At 40.4% G+C, this 22,742-nt stretch overlaps 1 protein-coding gene and 1 non-coding gene across 2 annotated transcripts; one reads left to right on the top strand and one right to left on the bottom strand.

Moving 5' to 3' along the window:
- The first annotated feature begins 5,843 nt into the window (after window positions 1–5,843).
- LOC127208983 (putative olfactory receptor 2W6) lies at window positions 5,844–6,770 on the top strand. The gene has a single exon (XM_051168500.1). The coding sequence runs from the start codon at window positions 5,844–5,846 to the stop codon at window positions 6,768–6,770; it is 927 nt and encodes a 308-aa protein (XP_051024457.1).
- A 15,393-nt stretch (window positions 6,771–22,163) lies between these two features.
- Window positions 22,164–22,306, bottom strand: LOC127187270 (small nucleolar RNA SNORA48). The gene has a single exon (XR_007830431.1). It is a non-coding gene; the product is annotated as a small nucleolar RNA SNORA48 (small nucleolar RNA).
- Between the last annotated feature and the right edge of the window lie 436 nt (window positions 22,307–22,742).

Below are 22,742 nucleotides of genomic sequence, written 5' to 3'. Positions count from 1 at the left end.
GATCAAGTCTCAACTTCATATGGAAAAGCAAAAAACAATCCTGTACAATAAAAGATCTTCTGGAGGAATCTCCATTCCTTATCTCAAGCTGTACTATAGTGCAAGTATAATAAAAAAAATGGCATGGTACTGGTATATAAATATGCTGGTTTATCAGTAGAATCAAATTGAAGACCTAAACCCACACAACTATGGACACTTGCTTTTAGACAAAGAATCCAAAATCATGCAGTCGAAAAAAGCATCTTCAACAAATGTTAATGGTATAACTGGATGTCTACATGTAGAACAATGAAAATAGATCCATATTTATCACCCTGCACAAAACTAAAGTTCAAGTGGATTAATTACTTTATTATAAAACCAAACACACTAAATCTGTTAGAAGAAAAAGTGGGGAAGAGCCTTGAACTCATTGGCACAGGAAACAACAAATAGCTCAGGTTATAAGATCAACAACTAATAAATGGGACCTCATGAAACTGAAAAGCTTCTGTAAGGCAAAGGACACTGTCAACAGACCAAAATGATAGCCTACAGACTGGGAAAAGATCTTCACCAACCCTAGTTCTGACAAGGGCCAATATCCAAAATATATAAAGAACTCAATAAAATAAACACCACCAAATCAAATAATCCAATTAAAACTGGGGTACAGAGCTAAACAGAATGTCACAGACATGAGGATAAGTCATAGAGGATTTGCTTGACAAAGTTCCAGAGACCCCCAATTGTCTAGTATGATCTCTAGACATACAGAACAGCTATTGAGGCTTTGCTTGGCAAAGTTCAAAGATCTCTGGCTGATCAACACTGCCCTTAATATTATGTATGGTCCAGGTATAATATCATCTAGAAATCTGTTTTTTCTTCTAAAACTGTCTTTTTCTTTATTTCTCAGCCCTAAAGAAATTAATACAGGGAAAACTTTTTTCTCACAGAGAATGTTGAAAGTGGGCATCTGGCCAAAGGCTTGAGACAATGATAGAGTTTTTCACTCTGACTGTGAGCACCCAAGCAGAAACTGCATGAAAGAAAGTTAAGACCTTGACATAACAGTACCTGGCTAGATACTGTTACCTGTAGAAACATTTCCTTAGAATCTATTTTGACAGCAACAGAAAGTGAGCTTGGAACATCATGCTTTACAAATACTTTACAATAAAGGACCCCTTGGTAGTTAGCCTAGGCTTAGATAGCACACCTTTTGGTTTGGTACTGGGATTAAGTCAAGGTTTTGGTTGTTTGGTTGTTTGTTTTTGTTTGTTTTGTTTTAGAGAACATTTAGTCCAAGCTATGTTGCTATGGCAATCTTGTAAACATGATGGCTTTAACCCAAAGAAATGTGATTAAATTCCTGAGTATTGTTTAAGAAGTTATAATCAGGCTATGCTGACCATTGTTTGGAAATTGATTGATTTTTGTTGTATGCTTTATTGTAGGTTATACAGAACTTTTTACATTTCCTTGTTAGACTGTTATCTTGTTAGTTGATATTTGAATGCCCTATTGATTGTAAAGGATGAGAAAAATCATGACATAATCTGTAATGAAGAAAATTGGGCTTCATTTTAATAAAATACTGGGGTTTTCCCAAGGAGAAGGCCAAGCAAGTAACAGACATGAGACATTAAGCTAGAGTGAGATGGGGAGCAGCAAGAGAGATACATAGATGGGGAACAGCAAGCAAGGAGTCAGACTGACAATAAAGAAAATAAAGTTCTCCTGGGCCTTAAGACCTTCAGCTTGTACCGCATATGCCTGAGTCTCCGAGTATTTCTTTTTCCTCCGTTCCTCAACCTCTCCTCAAGAACTGGTTCCTCTAGCTAGTTGTTCAATCAATGGTTGATTTCCCTTAACCAGCCATTCACTGCCTCCTCAATTCTCCCTACAGCGGATCCACCCCTCTTCTCTCCTCTCACTGTTTTCAGAGCTGGTCTGTGAGAAGCAGTGACCGAGAATTTTCAACACAAAATACTTTCAATGGTTAAAAAAAAAAAAAACCTTAAAACTGATTTATGGTCTCATATATAGCATATAAGTGTGCCATTGATTGAATATTGCCAAACAAAAAACTTTACATGAAAAAGTCTGCCACTGAAACCCTATCTCAAGAAGGAGAGAAAGAAAATTAGAAAAGTTCTTTAATTTTAAAAATATTTTCTATCTGTTTCATATATTTGTTGTAATACTTTCCACTGATTTAAAACACTCTTAGGATTTATCAGAAAATTTTAAGCTATTGCAGTTTGCTCACTATAAATGATACTAATTTAAACCTGATGATTCATATACATAGTCTACTTCTGAAGTGAGAGGTTGCAGGTCCTGTCTTGAGTTTCAAATAACATCACCTTAAAGGAAACTAGTAAACGTTAACACTGTGCATCTGTGAGTGGGCCTCCTGTTTATTCTTAAGCTAGGTACTGACCTCAAGGATTCACTCTAGGCCTTAAATTATGCTGATTGAGACAGTTATTATACTGAGAGTCTTTAAGGGGGCAATTTTACCTCCTCCAAGGAGTAATCAGTGTTTTACCTCCAAAGGGAAAATCAGTTTTGTTTGTTTGTTTGTTTGTTTGTGTAAATATAGATTAATGATCTGGAGAGATGACACAGCAGTTTAAGAATGTTGTTATTCTTCCGAAGAAGCAGAGTTCAGTCCCCAGCACCCACACCCAGCAGCTGGCAAACACCTATAACTGCAGTTCCAGGAGATCCAGCAACACTCTCTCTGGCCCCATTGGCTCTCTGCACATACACACACATGCACGCACACACACATCATCATCATCATCATCATCATCATCATCATCATCATCATCATCATCATAATAAATCTTTAAAGGTAAACAAAAGAATTTCCATTAATCAAAGTATTTGTATTCTTTTTTTATTTGTTGAATTTGGGTAACTTTACCAATCCAGACACATATAAAACTTAGAAGTTAAGTGAAAATGAAAATAGCCTACTCTTGGATTACCCTTTGAAAATCAAACTAAAATAGATGTGAATTTTAAAATGTGAATTGAAAACTTCTCTCCTCAGAAAACGCAGTAATCTCAATATTTCAATGCCATGCTTTGGAGGCACGCCAGATTCCTGGTTGCTGATGATGACTTTGCCCCACTGGTCAACAAGAATGTTTTACCATAGGATTAGCCAAAACTTGAAGGTGTGGGCACCTCTGATCCCAAATGGAAACTAAAACAACAACCTGTGTTTTGGCTCTCATCTGTTGTTATTTCATCATTTCCCCACAAGAATTCACGCTTCTGTTCTCGTCTGCAGTACCAGCTAATTACCCAAAGGAAGGAGAGGTCCCCGAGGTGCTGACAAGAAAACAGGTTACACCAACCGATAGGCACCATCTTTCCTGCTGAAAGATCAGTTCTGTTTTTCCTGCTCTGAGCTATAAGAAAATCCCCATCACCTGCTTACCTTTGGGGGGGTCTTCGGATTGTCCTTCCTGTGGGGCTCTGGTTGACATCTCCAGAAAGCCCATGGAAGGCTGGGTGCTTGGCCCAAATGGCAGCTAGACAGAGGATAGATGCTAATGCTGTTTTCTGTCCCAGTTGCCTTTTTGCTCTGTAACTTAACTAGCCTGGGTGATTGTTTCATTGTACATTTTCTCAGAAGCAGAGGTGTATCATTATTATTCCTATCACCTTGTCAAACTATAAGGAAAAGAAACAGATGGTCTTTACACATCTTCAAAAAGAAACTAGAATACAATGCACAGAAGAGCTGAGGACTTGATTTTCAGTCTGTCATTTGACAAGTTAAGACCTTTGTAACCACTGCTACAGTACTTTTATTTCATAATCATATTACTTTCTACCTAAATCAAATGTACAACCACCCACAAAATCCCAGATAACAAGATAAGATAATAAGAATAAATGAATATGTTTTATTCCTAAATTGTTGGGGAAACGTTAAAAACAGGTGAGCCTAAAGCACTAAAGAATGAGAATATTGTTTTTATTTTTTAACTTTGGTATATTTACCTGTGAAATTTTTAATTTACTATATACCTTCAATTTTAGAAGTCTTCTCCAAAGATATGTGTTTGGGTTTTGGGTTTTGGGGTTTTTTTGTTTTTTTGTTTTTTGTTTTTGTTTTACTTTTAAAAAATGATTTCTCTCTCTCTCTCTCTCTCTCTCTCTCTCTCTCTCTTTTTTTTTTTTTTTTTTTTTTTTTTTTTAATGTGCATTGGTGTTTTGCCTGCATGTATATCTGTGTGAAGGTGTTAGATCCCTGGAACTAGAGTTACAGACAGTTGTGAGCTGTTGTGTAGGTGCTGGGAATTGAACCCATGTCCTCTGGAAGAACAATCAGTGCTTTTAACCCTGGGCCATCTCTCCAGCCCCAAGATATGTGGGGTTTTTATTTTTAAATCAACATATCTGATAAAAAGACGTCAAGTTCTGCTGGTATTTTGTGCCTGGTTTCCTGGTGAGGAACTCTTGGGCTCACGTGGAGCCTGGATATGCTGTGGTATAAACTTAGGCATCCTAGTGCATCTTCCTTTCTGGTTCTCAAAAAGCTGACAGACTCTCGGGATCCGTGTTTCCTTCTATGCCAGCAGATGTCATCACTCTTGCCTAACTCTGTCACTTATTACCCAGGTGTCTTTAATCCATTGTTGACTGTGTTCTTTATGAATATAGTCTCTTAATTTTTTAGACATGTTAGGATCAATGTATTTTAAAATGACATTTTTCTAATTGCTTTTTATTTCTCACATTTGCCTCATTTATCTATCCTGCTGTTCATCTCATTTCCACAATTGTGTTGATAATTCTAAAAGGCTAATAGAAGACAAAACATAAGAAGTGGCTGTTTTATTTCTGGACAGACTATATTCCTTAGCCATAGCAACTTAGGTTGCATGAAATACAGACACTGTAAAGAAAATGTCTGTTTATATCATATTAATAAGACTGGCATAGCTTCTGATAGCTGATTATTTTATGTTTTTCAAAAGCTCAGGTTCTGAATTCAGTCCTGGTTGTCATCTTTTTAAAGGTTTACCTTTGAGGCATGTGGAAAACAGTGGGTGGGGTCATAGCACAACTGCTTGTTCTGTTATATGGAGAGTGGAAAAACTGGACTGTCTGCCTGGGTGTAAAGAAAAAAGGAATTGTCCAGCCACAGTGGTGCACAGCTCTAATCCCAGCACTTAGGGAGACAGAGGCAGGCAGATCTCTGTGAGTTCGAGTCCAGCCTAGTCTACAAAGTGAGTCCAGGACAGCCAATGCTACACAGAGAAACCCTGTCTCGTAAAACAAAACAAACAAAAAATGAGTTGAATTGTGGTAACTGTATACAAACATGTTAACAAAGAAGGACTTGATATTAAAGTTAAAATACTTTGCCTTATGCATCATTGGGAGACATTTTCTCTTTAACAAAAGATTATAGAGCAGGGCATTGTGATATTTGCTTGTAATCTCAGTACTTGGGAGGTGAAGACAGGATGGCCAATGTCAGTTCCCTACAAAGGAAATATGAGGCCACCCTGGGCTACATGAAACCCTGCATTTAAAAATAAAAAAAAAATTAATTCATTCAAATTAAAAGATGATGATTTCAAATTTTTCCAACATAAAATAATTTGAATCAACGACGAATAGTCCCTACTTCTTGGTAGAAGGTAATCTGTGCATGGAAATATGATACTCGGTGGCTAAATGTTCCTCTCTGGATCCTGGTGATGCAGAGGTTTTTTTGGTTTTGTTTGTTTGTTTGTTTGTTTGTTTGTTAAGAAAACAGAGGTTAAATATTCTTCATTTTGTTCCTACCACCTGCACAGATCTGATGACGTGAGAGAAAGACAATGGAGAAGTCCAACGACAGCTCCGAGTACGGTTTCATCTTAGTAGGCTTCTCTGACCGCCCTCGCCTGGAGATGGTCCTCTTCATAGTAAACTTTACTCTGTATTCGGTGGCCGTGCTGGGGAACACAACCATTATCCTTGTGTGTATACTGGACCCTCGGCTTCACACCCCGATGTACTTCTTTCTGGCAAATCTTTCATTTCTGGATCTTTGTTTCAGTACCAGCTGCATCCCACAGATGCTGGTAAACCTCTGGGGCCCAGACAAGACCATCAGCTATGGCGGCTGTGTGGTCCAACTCTTCTCCTTCCTGTCGGTCGGGGGTATAGAATGCATCCTTCTGGCCGTCATGGCGTACGACCGCTACGCAGCCGTCTGCAAACCTTTGCATTACATGGTCATTATGCACCCACAGCTGTGCGTGAGGCTGGTGGCTGTGGCCTGGGGGAGTGGACTCATCAATGCCATCGTCATGTCACCCCTGACAATGACCCTGTCCAGGTGTGGCCGCCGCAGGGTTAACCATTTCCTTTGCGAAATGCCAGCGTTGATCAAGATGGCGTGTGTGGATGCTCGCCCGGTGGAAATGCTGGCCTTCACCTTTGCCATCCTCATTGTCCTGCTGCCCCTCACTCTTATTCTAGTCTCCTACGGCTACATCGCCGCGGCTGTGCTGAGGATCAAGTCAGCTGCTGGGAGGTGGAAAGCCTTCAACACCTGTAGCTCCCACCTCACCGTGGTCTCCCTCTTCTATGGAAGTATCATCTACATGTATATGCAGCCCGGAAACAGCTCTTCCCAGGACCAAGGGAAGTTTCTCACCCTCTTCTATAACCTGGTGACTCCCATGCTGAACCCTCTCATCTATACCTTAAGGAACAAGGAAGTGAAAGGGGCGCTGAAGAAGATTTGTGGGAGGCACTGATAGGTGGACAGAAGCAAATAATGAGTTATAGAGTCCCAAGTGTCTTTTCCAAATATACTTATTGTTTGCTTATAATAAATTCACTAATGTATTAGACACTTTGAAGTACTCTTTTGGTTTTGCTTTGGTTGAGACGGTTTTATGTGACCTGAACTTTCTTCAGACTCACTAAATAGCCAAAGACAACCTTGACCTCCTGATCCTCCTGCCTCCATCTCCCCAGTGCTGGGCTTACAGGTACATGCCAGGACGCAAGCTGACTCTTGGATACTTTCTTTTCATTAATTCATTTATTTACTTTGCATCCCATTGTAGCTTCCCCTCCATCCTCTCCTCCCAGTCCCTCCCTCTCATGCCCCCTCCCCTAAGGCTGCACTCCCTCCTCCTTCTCTCCTCAGAGAAGGGGAGGCCTTGTGTGTATTTCAACCAGCCTTGCCATCTCAAGATGCAGTAAGACTAGGCACATCTTCTCCTATTGAGGCTAGACCCCTCCGCCCAGTTAGGGAAAAGGATCCAAAGGTAGGCCACAACAGAGCTGAGACAGCTCCTGATCCAGTTGTGAGGGGTCCCACGTGAAGACCAAGCTGCACATCTGTTAAATCTGTGTAGGAGCCTTGGTCCATTCCATGCATGGTCCTTGGTGGTTCAGTCTCTGTGAGCCCCATGGGCCCAGGTTCAGATACTTTTACTATGCTAAGTACACTGAACTCTATCCAAAGTCCCCTCTTTGGTGTGGAGGCCTGGTGGCACTCAGAGAAAGAATAGGCAGGCTATCAGGATGAAACTTGATAGGCTGTGACCATTTGGTGGGGAAGGAGGTCCTCTTCTGTCACAGACCTAGGGGAGGTGAATAGGGTGAAAGAGGGAGGAACGGGAGGAGACAAGCAAGAGGATAACAATTGATATGTAATCTGAATAAATAAATAAATAAATCCTAGAAAAATAAGCATGTATCTAAATTTTATTCAAGTTAATCAATAGAGAGATGTAATAATTTGGTTTCAAAAAGTCAAACATGCAATGTAAATTTGTAAAGAATAAAGAAATGTCCAAATAAATGTCCAAATGGAGACAAAAATTTCCCTCTACCTTAAAAAGGAGAGGCAGAAAATGAGGAAGAGTGTGCTTGTTGTCTTACTGGGGACTGACATTGTGAGTTCCAAATGGGGAAAGAACCAAGGGTCAACTTGAAGATGATCTGCCTCTTGGGAAAGAGAGCACAGACAAGCATCTCAGGGCAGCTCAGTGGTACAACACTTGCCCAGTGTGTACAAGGGCCAAGCCACAGCACTACAATTCTTTAAGTACCCTCAAATGAGAAAAGGGAGAAACAAGAGTTGGAACTGGAATAAATGCTTGTGCTATTTGCAGATAAAAGTGATTAGCAACCTGTATTTGTTGATAAAAGTGATTAGCAACCTGGAGGAAGAGAGTAGAAAGAAGAGCAAGGGCACAATTGGAGTAAAGAATAGTGATTCACAGGAAGAAAGTGTCACAATGGCTCTGTTTCTTTACATGCTAACTACAAAATTATTTTTAAAATGTATTCATAGCTTTGGGTAGAAAAAGATTTCAAAAACATAAAGTGATAAAATAAGAAATATTAAAACTTAAAATGTTCACAGGAAGAGATAACGCTGAGAACTTCAAAGGCCTGCCCCCTAAACCCATCTGTGAGTTCTCTCCTTCCATATATACAACTGATTTTAAAAAATTATTTAAACTACTTATACAATCTATTTTTATCACTTTTTTTTTCAAATTCCTCACCTCCTCCTAGATCCTCTCTACCTCTCTCTTTACCTAACTTCATGTTGTCTCTTTTCCTTTCTTTCTCTCAAAAACTGGAAAAACAATAAAAACAAAAATCAAAATACACAGGGAAACTAAAAAAAAAAAAAAAAAAGAAAGAAAGAAAAGAAGTAAGGCAAAAAATACCAAAACAAAACACACACACACTAAACAAAACATGGAGTCTGTTTTGTGTTGACCAGCTAATCCTGGGAATGGGGCCTGGCCTGCCCCAGGGTGGATGATATACCCGGTGACACTCCATTACACAAAACTCATTTTCTGTTTTCCAGCAGGTATACATTGGGTATCTCCAGAGAAAATTAAACATTTCTTTTAGATTTTTTTCAACTGACAGAGTACAGGGTTTTTTTTTTTTTAAGTATTCTTATGATTCCATGGATTTCCTCAGCATCTGTTGTTATGCTCCCTTTTCATTTCCTATTTTGTTAATTTGGGTATTATTTCTCCATCTTTTAGTTAATTTGGATAAAAGTTTCTCAATCCTATTGATTTTCTCAGAAAGTAACTCTTTGTTTCATTTTTTCTTTGTATTTTTCTCTTTGTTTCTGTTTTATTTATTTTAGCTCTGAGTTTATTTCTTTTCATCTACTCCTTTTTGTATGTGATTTTTTTTTCTCTCTTTTTGTTCTAAAGCTTTCAGGTGTGCTATTAAGATCCAAGTATGAGATCTCTCCAGGTTTGTTTATTGGTTGGTTGGCTTTGTTGTTGTTGTTTTGTTGTTGTTTCTTAAAGGAGACATGTAGTGCTATGAACTTGCCTCTTAGAACTGCTTTCATTGTATTCCATAAGTTTGCGTATGATGTGAATTCATTTTCATTTAATTCTAGAAAATCTTTAATTTCTTTATTTTTGTCTTGACCCACTTTTCATTCAGTAGAGAGTTGTCCAGTTTTCATGAGATTGTAAGTTTTCTGTTGTTTCTGTTGTTGTTATCCATTAGTAATCTGTGGTGGTCAGATAGAACGTAGTAGGTTATTTAAATTTTGTGTTGAGTCTTGCTTTGTGCCTGAATATCTGGTCCATTTTGAAGGAAATTCTACAAAGTGAAGAAAAAAACCACGTTATTTTGTGTTTGGGAGAAATGCTCTGTAATATCTAATAAGTCTATTTGTTTATAATATTCGTTTGCTCTAACATTTATCTATTTGGTTTTTGTCTGGATGACCTGTCTATTGGTGACAGTGGGGTACTAAAGTCTCCCATGATCATGTGAGGGTCAATATGTAATTTAAGCCATAGTAGTGCTTCTTTTACAAACTTGAGTGACTTTGTTTCTGGCACAGAGATGTTAAGTATTGAAATGTCATCTTGGTGGATGTTTCCTTTGGTGAGTATGGAGTGTTCTTCCCTATTCTGATTAGTTTTAGTTTGAAGTCTATTTTATTAGATATTTTTAAAGCTGCACCAGCTTTTTCTTTTTTAGGTGCATTTGCTTGGAATATTTTTTCCACTCCTTTACCCCAAGATAGTACCTATCTTTGATATTGATGTGTGATTTTTAGATGAAGCAAAAATATGGGTCCTATTTCACATCCATTCTGATAATCTGTGTTTTTTTATTGAGTAATTAAGACCATTGATATTGAGAGATATCAAAGACCAATGATTGTTAATTCCTGTTATTTCAGTGGTGGTGGTGGTGGTGGTGTGTGTGTGTGTGTTTGTATGTGTCCCTTCCTTTATTTTTGGTGGTCTCAAATTATTTATTCTCTATGTTTTCACAGTTGCAGTTAATCTCCTTAATGTGGAGTTTTCCTTCTAGGACCCTCTGTAAAGCAGGGATTGTAGATAAATATTACTTTAATTTGGTTTTATCATGGAGTATCTTATTTTCTCCATCTATGGTGATAAAAAGTTTTGCTAGGTACAATTCCTGGGCTGCCATCTATGTTCTCTTAGAGTCTACAGCACATCTGTATTGGACCTTCTACCATTTAGAATCTCCATTGAGAAGTCAGGTGTAATTCTAATAGGTCTGTCTATATATGGTACTTGTTGTTTTCCCTTGTAGCTTTTAATATTCTTTCTTTGTTCTGTATGTTTAGTGTGTTTATTATTATGTGCTGAGGGAATTTTCTTTTTTGATCCAATCTATTTGGTATCCTGTATGTTTCTTATGCCTTTGTAGGCATATTCTTTTTTAGGTTAGGAAATTTTTCTATGATTTTGTTAAAAATATTTTCTCGGCATTTGAACTGGCTTTCTTCTCCTTCCTCTATTCCTGTTGCTCTTAGATTTGGCCTTTTCATAGTGTCTGAATGCTTTGTGTCAGGAAATTTTTAGAATTACCATTTTTTGACTGGTACATCCATTTTTTTTCAAGCGTATCTTTAACACCTGAGATTCTCATCTTGTTTTCTGTAGACCAAGTTTTCCTGTGTAGAATCTGTTCAAATTTTCCAAACTTTTTGTTTCCAGAATTCCCTCAGTTTGGGTTTTCTTCAATAATTCTACTTCCATCCTCCAGTATTGAACAGTTGTGTTCATTTTCTTTTGCTCTTTATGTTTTCCTGTATTCCTTTAGGGGATTTATTCATTTCCTCACAGTGTTTCTTTGAGTTTTCCTGTGTTTCTTTAAGGGATTTATTCATGCCCTCTTTAAGGAACTCTACCATATTAATGGAGGCTATTTTAAGGACTTTTTCTTAGGCTTTAGCTATGTTGGAATATGCAGTGCCTGCTGTCATAGGATTGCTGGCCTCCAGGAACTCTATTGTTCTGGCTGGTTTCTTTTGGTTTGTTGTTGTTGTTGTGTTGTTGTCGTTGTTGTTTGTTTGTTTGTTTTCATGCTTGTGTCTAGACATCTAGAATTGGAATGATATCTGGGTGATGATTTCTGCTTTTGTGTCTTTTGGATGTTTTGTGCCTTGGTTTCTGCTTTTTCCTTGGACTTTAGGAGAATGTGGAAGCTATGTGTCATCTTATAGGAAATTTTCTGGGGACATATTTCTCTGGCATGTTCAGCTGGTGTTTTCCTAGGTTATGCTTGCTGGCGTTGGAGGTTGGGATAATGGCATGAGCTAGGAGAAGGAAGTTTGCAGGAGGAGATCTTTGTGATCAGAGAAGAAAGGGTAACAGCATCAGGTTTTCAAGGGGTTGCATATAAAGGAATAGAAGAAGTGTGGATAGAGTGTCTCTTGAGTTATCAGGGTGGCTTCTTTGCTTTGAAACTGGGACAAGCAACAAATAGTCAGGGGGAAGCTAGAGGGGAAATCTGTGGATCCACAGAAGATGGGAATTGGGGGCGGGCATTGGAAGGATGTCACAAGTGTTCTGTTGCACATCTGGGGATGAGACTGGGGTGGTTGAATCTGGGGAAACAGCAGAGGAAATGAAGAGCAGCAGGCAGTCTACTTATTTTTTTCAGGAAATGTAAATTTTCTAATTGTAATTAAACCTCACCGCATACAATAACTAAAACGACCAGCACTGACAGTATCAAATGATGAAACTATGCAGGACATTAAGTTAATTCGTGTTGCTGGTGGACACTAAGCTAATACTTGAGGGAGCTTTTTGGTAGTTTCTTAGTTAACTATGTGAAACAATAGATTAAGCATATCCCGCTTTATTGGCTTGTGTGTGTGTGTGTGTTTTTTTTTAAATAAGAATGGCTTCATACTGGACTGCCCTGAGGGTCTGGAAGGGGGTCTGAATTGTGGCCACAGCTCAGTGGGACTGAGCTGCCAAAGGTGCGCAATCTAGGCTAGTTTACTATCTAGACTGACACAGGCAGGAACCTGTCACGGGCCGCAGAGGTCAAGGCCTGGACAATTGAGCAGATAAAGCCACAGTCCCTACAGCCCATCAGGGACTATCCACGCTTGTGGGAGAAGCTGGACTGCCCTGGGTGTCTGGAGGGGAGTTTGAGTTGTGACTGAAGCTCAGTGGGACTGAACCACCAAGGGTGCGCCATCTAGACAGGTCTGCTAGCTAGACTGATCCAGGCAGGAACCTGTCTGTGGACCAGGACAGTCTGGGCCTGGACAATTGGGAAGATAAAGCCAGAGTCCTCACAGCTTGGTAGGGTCTCCTACATGCTTGGGAGAGGCTGCACTGCCCTGAGAGGTTGGGATAGAAAATTAAACAGTGGCCTCCAACCAAGCTAGTCTGAATCTCCTCAGTAGCATGAACGGCATCAGGCAGAAGCTTACCTCTACTGACCCAGTTAGGAACTTAAGGTATAGAATAAAGTCTCCTGGAGCAGAAACCAGTTCACCTGCCTGTTCCAAAGAAGAAATCCCTGATCCCCACAGGCAAGGGCACGTGACCTATAATCACTCACCAACTGCCCACTCTCAATGACCAGTGAATAACACCAGAAGCTACCACACAACACCAGAGATAGCAAGATGACTAAAGGAATGTGTAAGAATGCAAACAACAAAAACCAAAACAACTCGTCATCCCCAGATCCCAGCTATCCCAAAGAAAGCAACCCTGAGAACTCAAATGAAATACAAGAAAATCCTTAGTAATGAAGATGATAATGGAGGAAATGAATAAAATCTGTAATCAAATGCAGGAAGATGCAGCCAAAGAGGTGGAAGACATAAAAGAAGCCTATAGAGAGGCACTGGAAAAAAATTCAGGAAAATACAAACAACTAGATAAAGGAAATAAATATAAATAGTTCAAGACCTGAAGGTGAAAATAGGAACGGTGATAAAAGTACAGACAGAAGAAAAACGGGAACGAGAGACCTTAGAGAAGAAAGTAAGCAACAGAGAGATGAGCTTCTCTAACAGAATCCAAGAAATGGAGGGATGAATCTGGCGACTAGAAGATACAACTGTAGAATTCAAAGCAACCATCAAAGACAATGCTAAATCTGAAAAAGTCCTGACACAAAATATCCAAGAAATCAAGGGCACCATGAAAAGATAAAACCTGAGAATAATAGGCATAGAGGAAAGAGACCCAACTCCAAGGCCCAGAAAATATCTTCAACAAAATCATAGAAGAAAATTTCCCCAATTTAAAGAAGGAGATGCATATAAACATACAGAACACCAAATAGAATAGACCAGAAAAAATTTTTCCCGACACATAATAATAAAAACACAAAATATACATAACAAAGAAAAATATTAAAAGCAGCAAGAGAAAAAAGCCAGGTAATATACAATGGCAAACCTATCAGAATTACACCCGACTTGTCAGCAGAGACCATAAAAGCCAGAAGGGCCTGGACAGGGGTCCTGCAAACCCTAAGAGACCACAGATGCCAGGCCAGATTACTGTAGCCAGCGAAACTATCAATAACCATTGACGAAGAAAACAAAATATTCCATGACAAAAACAAATTCAAACAGTACCTATCCACAAAGCCAGCTTTACAGAGGTTACTAGATTGAAAACTCCACCCCAAAGGGACAAGCCACAACCCAAACTACACAGGAAATAGATAACTACACCATCACAAAAACACAACCACACAAACTCTCTACTGTAACCCACATCAAAAATTAAGAGACTTAACAGTCACTTGTCACTAATATCTCTCAACATCAATGATCTCAACTCTACAATAAAAAGACACAGACTAACTGAATGGATACATTCAAGAAACACATCTCACCCACAAGGACAGACATTATCTCAAAGTAAAAGGCTAGAAAAAAATATACCAAGCAAAAGGTCACAAGAAGCAAGCTGGTGTAGCCATTTTAATATCTAATAAAATAGACTTTCAACCAAAATTAATCAAAAGGGATGAGGAAGGACACTTCATACTCATCAAAGGTAAAATCAACCAAGAGGACATCACAATTCTGAACATCTATGCTCCAAATACAAGAGCACGCACATTTGTAAAAGAACTATTAACAAAGCTTAAACCATACATCAATCCACACACATTAATAGTGGGAGACTTCAACACCCCACTTTCACTGAAAGTTAGGGCATTCAAACAGAAACTAAGATGAGAAATAACATCATTAACCAACACCATGAATCAAATGGATCTAACAGATATTTACAGAACTTTTCACCCAAACACAAAGAATTATGCCTTCTTCTCAGCACCCTATGGAACTTTCTCCAAAACTGATCACATAGTAGGTCACAAAGCAAGCTTAAAATAATACCCTGTATCCTGTCAGACTCCCAAGGGTTAAGGCTGGATTTCAACAACAACAGAAATAACAAAAAGCTTACACACACAAGGACACTAAACAATTCTCTTCTTAATGACATCTGGGTCAGGGAAGAAATAAAAGAAATAATGGACTTCCTGAAATTCAATGAAAATGAAGGAACAACATACACAAATTTGTGGGATACATTGAAAGCGTTGATAAGAGGAAAATTCATAGCACCAAGTGCCTTTAGAAAGAATTGGAAGCATCCCACATAAACAACTTAAGACTCTATCTGGAATCCCTAGAAAAAAAGAGAACAGAAACACCAAGAAGGAGTAGATGTCTGGAAAATAATCAAACTCAGGGCTGAAATCAATGAATTAGAAAACAAAGAGAATAATTCAAAGAAGCAACAAAACCAGAGTTCGTTCTTTTGAAAAATCAATAAGATAGACAAACTATTAGCCAAATTAAATAGATAGCAGAGAGACACTATCCAAGTCAACAAATCAGAAATGAAAAGGGAGACATAACAACAGACACTGAAGAAATACAAAGAATCAAAGATCCCAATTTAACGGCATATATGCCACAAAATTTGAAAATCTAAGGGAAATGGACAATTTTCTTAACTGACTCCATTTGCCAAAATGGAATCAAGATCAGATAAACAAATTAAATACTCCTATTTCTCCTGTAGAAATAGAAACAATCATTGATAGTCTCCCAACCAAACAAAGCCCAGGACCAGATGGTTTCAGTGCAGAATTCCAGCAGACCTTCAAAGAGGAGCTAATACTGATACTCTTCAAGCTATTCCAAATGATAGAAATGGATGGAACAGTACCAAATTCATTCTATGAGGCAGCAGTCTTGTTGATAGCTAAACCCCACAAAGAGCCAACAAAAAAGAGAATTTCAGACCAATTTCTCATTGATGCAAAAATACTCAATATAATACTTGCAAAACAAATACAAGAGCACACCAAAGATGATTCACCATGACCAGGTAGGCTTCATTCCAGGCTTGCAGCAATGGTTTAATATATGGAAATCCATCAATGTAATTCACCGTATAAACAAACTGAAAGAAAAAAACCTAACAATCATCCCCTTAGATGCAGAACAAGCATTGGACAAAAATCTAACAGTCATTCATGTTTAAAGTTCTGAAGAGATTTGGAATAGAAGGCATATACCTAAACATAATAAAGGCTATATACAGCAAGCCTATAGCCAACATCAAATTAAATGGAGAGATACTCAAGGAAATTCCTCTAAAATCAGGGACCAGAAAAGACTGCCCACTTTCTCCATATCTCTTCAATATAGTTCCTGAAGTTCGAGCCAGAGCAATAAGACAACAAAAGGAGATCTAATGGATCCAAATGGGAAAGGAGGAAGTCAAATTATCCATATTTGCAGATGATATGATAGTGTATATAAGTGATCCCCAAAATTCCACCAGAGAACTCCTACAGTTGATAAACACCTTCAGCAAATTGGCTGGATACAAAATTAACTCAAAAAAGTCAGTAGCTTTCCTATATACAAATGACAAACATACAGAGGAAGAAATTAGGAAAACTTTACCCTTCCTGATTGCAACAAGCAATATAAAATATCTAGGAGTAACTCTAACCAAGCAAGTAATGGACTTGTTTGAAAAACTTCAAATCATTGAAGAAAGAGACTGAAGATGATATCAGAAGATGGAAGGATCTCCCTTGTTCGTGAATCAGGAGAATTAGCATAGTAAAATGGTGATCTTACCAAAAGCAATTTACAGATTCAATGCAATCCCTATCAAAATACCTACACAAATTTTAAAGACATTGAAAGATCAATTCTCAACATCATATGGATGAACAAAAAACCCATAATAGCTTTAAAAAATCCTAGACAATAAAAGATAGTCTAGAGGAATCTTCATACCTGATGTCAAGCTGTACTATAGGGCAACACTGATTCAAACAGCATGGTACTGGCACAGCATTAGGATGGTTGATCAATGGAATTGAATTGAAGACTCAGAAATGAATCCACACACCTATGGTAACTTGATTTTTGACACAGAAGCCAAATCTATTCAATGGAAATACCATAGCATCTTCAACACATGGTGCTTGTCTATCTAACTGAATGTCTAGATGTAGAAAAATGCAATTAGACTCATATTTGCCACTGTGCACAAAACTCAAATCCAAGTGGATTAAAGACCTCAACATAAATCCAGACACACTAAATCGGCTAGAAGAAAAAGTGGGGAAGATCCTAGAACACATTGTCACAGGAGACAACTTCTTGTGCAGAACTCCAAAAGCCCAGGACTTAAGGTCAACAATTAATAAATGGGACCTCATGAGGCTGAGAAGATTCTGTAAGGCAGGAGACACTGTCAACAGAACAAAGAGACAGCCTACAGACTGGGAAAATATCTTCACCAACCCTACATCTGACAAAGGTCTAATATCCAAAATATATAAAGAACTCAAAAAATTAAACACAATTGAGAACTGGAGCTCAGAACTAAACAGAGAATTCTCAACAGGAATATCGAATGTCTGAGAAACACTTAAAGAAATGCTCAATGTCTTTAGACATCAGAGAAATGCAAATCAAAACAACTCATTCCATCTTATGCCCATCAGAATGGCTAAGATCAAAAATTCAAGTGACACCACATGCTGGTGAGGATGTAAAGAAAGAGGAAAACTCCTTCATTGCTGGTGGGAATGCAAACTTGTACAACCACTTTGGAAATCTATCTGGCGCTTTCTCAGAAAAATGGGAATAGGGCTTCCTCAAGACCCAGCTATTCCACTCATTGGAATATACCCAGAAAATGCTCCACCACACAACAAGGACATATGTTCAACCATGTTCATAGCAGCCTTATTCATATAGCCAGAACCTGGAAAGAGCCTAAATGTCCCCCAGTTGAAGAATGGATAAAGAAACTGTGGTACATTTACACTATGGAATACTACTCAGCTATTAAAAACAAGGAAATCCCGAAATTTGTGGACAAATGGATGGGACTAGAAATGATCATAATGAGTGAGTTAACCCAGAAGCAGAAAGACTCACATGGTATATACTCATTTATAATTGGACACTAACCGTAAAGACACATCTCATGAAAATCTTTACTTACCAGAAGATTGGGATAGATGTGAGGACATCCTGCTGAGACTCTAGGCAAGAGAAATATAGGAGATGGGGAAACAGAAGGACCCACAGGGTCCTAGAAATCTACAAAAAGAACATCGTGATGGGTGGATCGTGGCCCAGGGGGTCTGCTCAAATTATTGCACTAACCAAGGACAATACAATAGTAAACATCAAACCCCTACTCTGATCTACTCTATGGACAGGACATTCTCCACAGTTATGTGGAAAGCAAGGACTGACTTTGACATGAACTCTGGTGCTCCATGTTTGACCACCTCCCCTTGGTGGGGAGGCCTGGTGGCACTCAAAGAAAGAATAAGCAGGCTACTAAGATGAGACTTGAAAGCCTATAACCATATAGTGGGAAAGATGGTCCCCCTTGGTCATAGACCTAAGGGAGCGGAATAGGATGAAAGCAGGAGGGAGGGAGGGAAGTGTTGGGATAGCAATTGAGTTGTAATCTGAGTAAATTAATAAAATTAAAATTAAAATTTCTTTAAAAAGAGCCAAGACCAAACAGGGAGAAAAAAGGAATGGCTTCATAGGTTCATGTGTTAGAATAGTTGGTCCCCATCTGATGGGAAGGTTTAGAAGTTGTGGGCATGTTGGAGGAAGTGTGTCACTGGGCAGGGGAATTTGAGCTTTTTACATATCCTCCCTCCCTCCCTCCCTCCCTCTCTCCCTCCCTCCCTCTCTCCCTCTCCCTCTCTCTCTCTCTCCCCTCTCCCTCCCTCCCTCTCTTCTTCCCTCTCTCCCTCTCTCCCTCTCTCCCTCTTTCACTCTCCCCTTTCTCTCTACCTCCATCTCTGCCTTGTCTCAACACTAAGCTCTCAGTTACTGCTCTGGTGTGATGTCTGTCTGCTTGCGCCCATGCTGCCAGCCACAATGGTCATAGGGTCTACCACCCTCTACACCTGTGAAACTCAAATTAAATACATTCTTTTCTAGATTGCCTTGGTCATGGTGCCTCCACATAGCAATAGAAAATAACTAACACATGCACCCGCTACAGAAATCACAAATACTTTCTAGACAGTGTTACAGAATCTCAAAATAGAGAACTGGAGGGAGGGTCTTTATAAGGTTATGGATAGAACAGGTGGTAATAAAATAAGTTTTGTAAGACAGGGAACAGGTTGGGTTAGGTAGAATTTATAGCTTAATCACTCTGAATTGGGGGGAACAGCAAGAAACCATTTTGACAAAGATACTATTTAGTTAATGTTTCCCAGAGCAAGCCATAAAATTATTACGCTGATGTCCAAATGAATTAAAATTGGGTTGAAAATGTATGTGTCCCCAGTGAATTGTAGGATCAAGAAATTGTGTTGGTTCATATTCAATTTTCTATGATTCTTTATATTTCCTTCTTTAAATGTTGCTCTGTTTCTTGTCGTGAGAAATCCATCTCAGTGTTAAGTGTTAAATATGCTTTGTTTTCCCCAAAGCTTATTTTTAATTTGTTGATATACTTGCTTGTTACAAAGTTTCTCTTTGTAGCCCAGGCTTTCACAAACACTGTGTAGCAGAGGCTGACTTTAAATTCATGATCTTTCCAAGTTCACCTACCAAATGCTGACGTTAGTCATGTGCCACAACACCTGACCACATACTGAAATTTAATCTATATTATGAGAGAGTAAGATGTGGTACCTGTTCATAGATTATCTTGGGAATTGTCAAAATTCAGTTTTTCCACGTCTCAAGCTCTGTCATATGATGTCCCTAACTACCGTGAACTCTGCCACATGAAAGGCCACTACCAAATGTGGTGCCTTGATCTTCAGCTCAACACACAATCAAAATAAACATCTTGCCTAGTGTCTAGCACAGAAAACAGAGTATACAATAAATGAGGTGGATTTTGGTTTTTGGTTTTTTGGTTTTTTTTTTTTTTTTTTTTACTTTTTATTGATTCTTTGTGAGTTTCACATCATGCACCCCAGTGCCGCTCATCTTTCCATCCCCTCATATCCACCCTTTGACTTTGCAAGCTCCCCCATAAAATAACACACACACACACACACACACACACACACACACACACACACACACACACACAGAAAACAACACATAGAAAACATCTTATTGTGGAAGCTGCATATGTCATAGTGTGTCCCTCTGTCTACACATCTTCACTTGCAAATGTTCATTGCAATGAGTCATTGTTTCGGTTCAGGGTCTCTGGCTTCCATGATACCATCAATAATGGACCCTCACCACAACTCCTCCCAGTTATCCTGTTGTTGCCCTGTGTTGTGGTGATACTGCAACTCTGCAGTTTTGGATCCGCAGGACTGGCCGTTCCACCTATACCAAGCATTTACAGATGATACAGATTTGGGGGCAGGGGCACTCATAGCCTTGGCTCTGGGCCTGGGTGGTAGCTGAGCTGGTCAGGCTCTACCATATCTACACTGCCAGGGTGAGCTTTCCAGCACTGGTCTAGCTAGACTACCCAATGACACCATCTGCAGGAGGCAGGGTCAATTCTCATGCCCTCCGGGTCAGCTTCCCAGCAACTATGCCTCCAGGGTCAGTTTCACTGTGCTGCCCAGTCAAAGCATTCGGCCCACTCTCCCAAGTGCTGGAGCCTGGGAGGGGCTGGACCAGCTCTCCAGCTCTTACACCCTTGGGGCTGGCTCACCTGTGCCTTCATCATCAGTGTCAACTCCACTGTGTTGCCCAGGTGAGGTGCAGAGCCCACTCTCCCGAGGGCAAGGCTAACACTACTGCTCTCATGCCCTCCAGGCCAGCTCTCCCAACTAGGGCAGGTACTAAGGGAGGAGGGCGTCACCCCAGCAGGCACTCACATTACCTCACATCAGAAGAGAGGGAGTGGAGGGGCCAGCTCTCGTGCAGTCTTGCTTTTGGGGCTAGCTGTCCCACGCACCCTTCACCAGAGCCATCCCTACTGTGCTCCCCAGAAGAATTGCAGGGCCTGCTCCCAAGTGTTGCAGCCAGTGAGAGAGAGGGCCAGCTCTCTCAACTGCCTACAAGTGATATGGGCATGAGGGATGGGTGAGGGCACCTCACAGCAGATGAGTGGCTCTCCTGCACGCTTGCCTTTGGGGATGGCTCACCCATGCCCCCTTGATCAGGACCAGCACTACTGTGCAAGCTAGGCGAGGTGCAGGGCCTGCTCTCCTGAGTGCTGGAGCCAGTGAAGGACAAGGCCATCTCAACTGCTTTCATGACCATAAGGCCAGCTCTCCCCACTGCTGCAGGTGGTGAGACCCGATAGGGGGAAGGGCATCACATCCACACCCATGCCACCCCATCTCAAGGCAGAGGTCTCCCATGTTTCTTTTCTCAGACCTACTCACCTGCGCCCCCAGGCCCCCACAGCTCTGTTGTGCTGTCCAGGCAAGATGTAGGGTCCGCTCTTCAGATTGCTGCAGCTGGTGAGGGGCAGGACTAGCTCTCCCATGCTCATGACACTGTGGGCAGCTGTCCTGACTACCAAAGGTGAGGGAGGGACATCACCTCTGTGCCCATGCCACCCTACAGCAGACAAGTGTTGGAGTCAGCTCTCCCACACTCACGCCCTCAGGTCCAGCTTATCCACACCCCACATCACTGGGGCCAGCTTCACTGTGCTGCCTGGCCAAGGCACAAGGCCTGCTCTCCCAAGTGCTGCCAGCGGTAAGAGGTAGAGCCAGCTATCTAGGGCACCACAGGCAGTAGGGGAGGGGGATGGCAGTTCTGCAAAGCCCTTGGACATCCACGTGGTCCCTGAAGGTTGCCTGAGTAGGGAGGTCTCGATGTTCTCTCGTGGCAGTATGAGCCATGGCCACCAACACTGACCTCTGCCACTACATAGCTATAACCCAGACATGACCCTCAGCCGCAGCTCGAGCTGGGACTTCACCATGGCCCCAGATGAGAGGGCTGGCCACTCACAACAGGCTATGCCTCTCCCTCAAATCCCTCCTCAATATGCTCAAGCCGCTCTGCTTCTTTCTCTCCCACCTCCTCTCCACCATACATTTGGATATTGTGGTGGCTCCCGCTGAAGGCTGGTGGGCCCCTGTGTGACATCCTCCAGCAAGCAGGTGTCTATGGCCCGTCTGTGCTGTGTGTTGGAAGGCAGGTATGTCGATGGCATGGAAGTCCTCAGGTCTCTGTCTTCTTCTCCCCATGCTGCGATGTGTGGTGATAAGTGGGACTCTGTGTGTCTATGACTCACCAGTGCCCTGGGACAGTGAACACATCTGTGGGCATCTTTCCTCACCCATACCTTGTGTCATGAGAGACTGCATCTCTCTCTCTCTCTCTGTCTTCCTTCTCCTGTGCTGTGCTGCCTGGATTTGATTTAATTTGAGTCCTAGTCATAAAACAGCTTGGCCACCAAGCCAGGCATCAAGCTAGACTAGTCAAAAGACTGCCACCTGCTCTGTCCCCGACTGATATAAGAACACCATCATCAACATGGTGTCTCTTTGCCCAATGCCAGGGGCATGTGAATTTTTAAAAAGTATGCATTTCATGTTCCACTACAGCTTCACACAGCTTCGACAATGACAAGCTACATGTACCTAACAGAATAATAACAAAATAGCCAACATGCTAACACCTTCTGTTTGACAGCTGAAAGCTATCAACCTTATAAAAAGTTATGATAACTTTTTGCTCAACCGGATAAACTATTTGGTGGCAGAGAGCAGAAGCCCTAGCAATTTACACTCTTGTTATCTCCTTTACTTTTATTCACATAATCTCATAAATATTGTGTTCCAAATTGTTAAACATTGACTTTGAAAAGTCCAAAGTATTTCATGACTTTAATGTTAATGTTAGTTTTATAATCCAACAAATAATAATTATTTGAAACTACTAGAAATCCTAGAGTCACGTGGGAGAAGATGATAAACCTAATTTACAACTGGATGCACAA

The sequence above is a fragment of the Acomys russatus genome, chromosome 3 (genome assembly GCF_903995435.1).
Source record: "Acomys russatus chromosome 3, mAcoRus1.1, whole genome shotgun sequence".
Lineage (NCBI taxonomy): Eukaryota > Metazoa > Chordata > Mammalia > Rodentia > Muridae > Acomys > Acomys russatus.
Note: the sequence above shows the minus strand (reverse complement) of the source record. Positions and strands in the feature narration are given on the sequence as shown.

Coding starts and splice junctions, on each gene's coding strand:
- LOC127208983 (XM_051168500.1), top strand. CDS start 5,844: ATGGAGAAGTCCAACGACAGCTCCGAGTACGGTTTCATCTTAGTAGGC.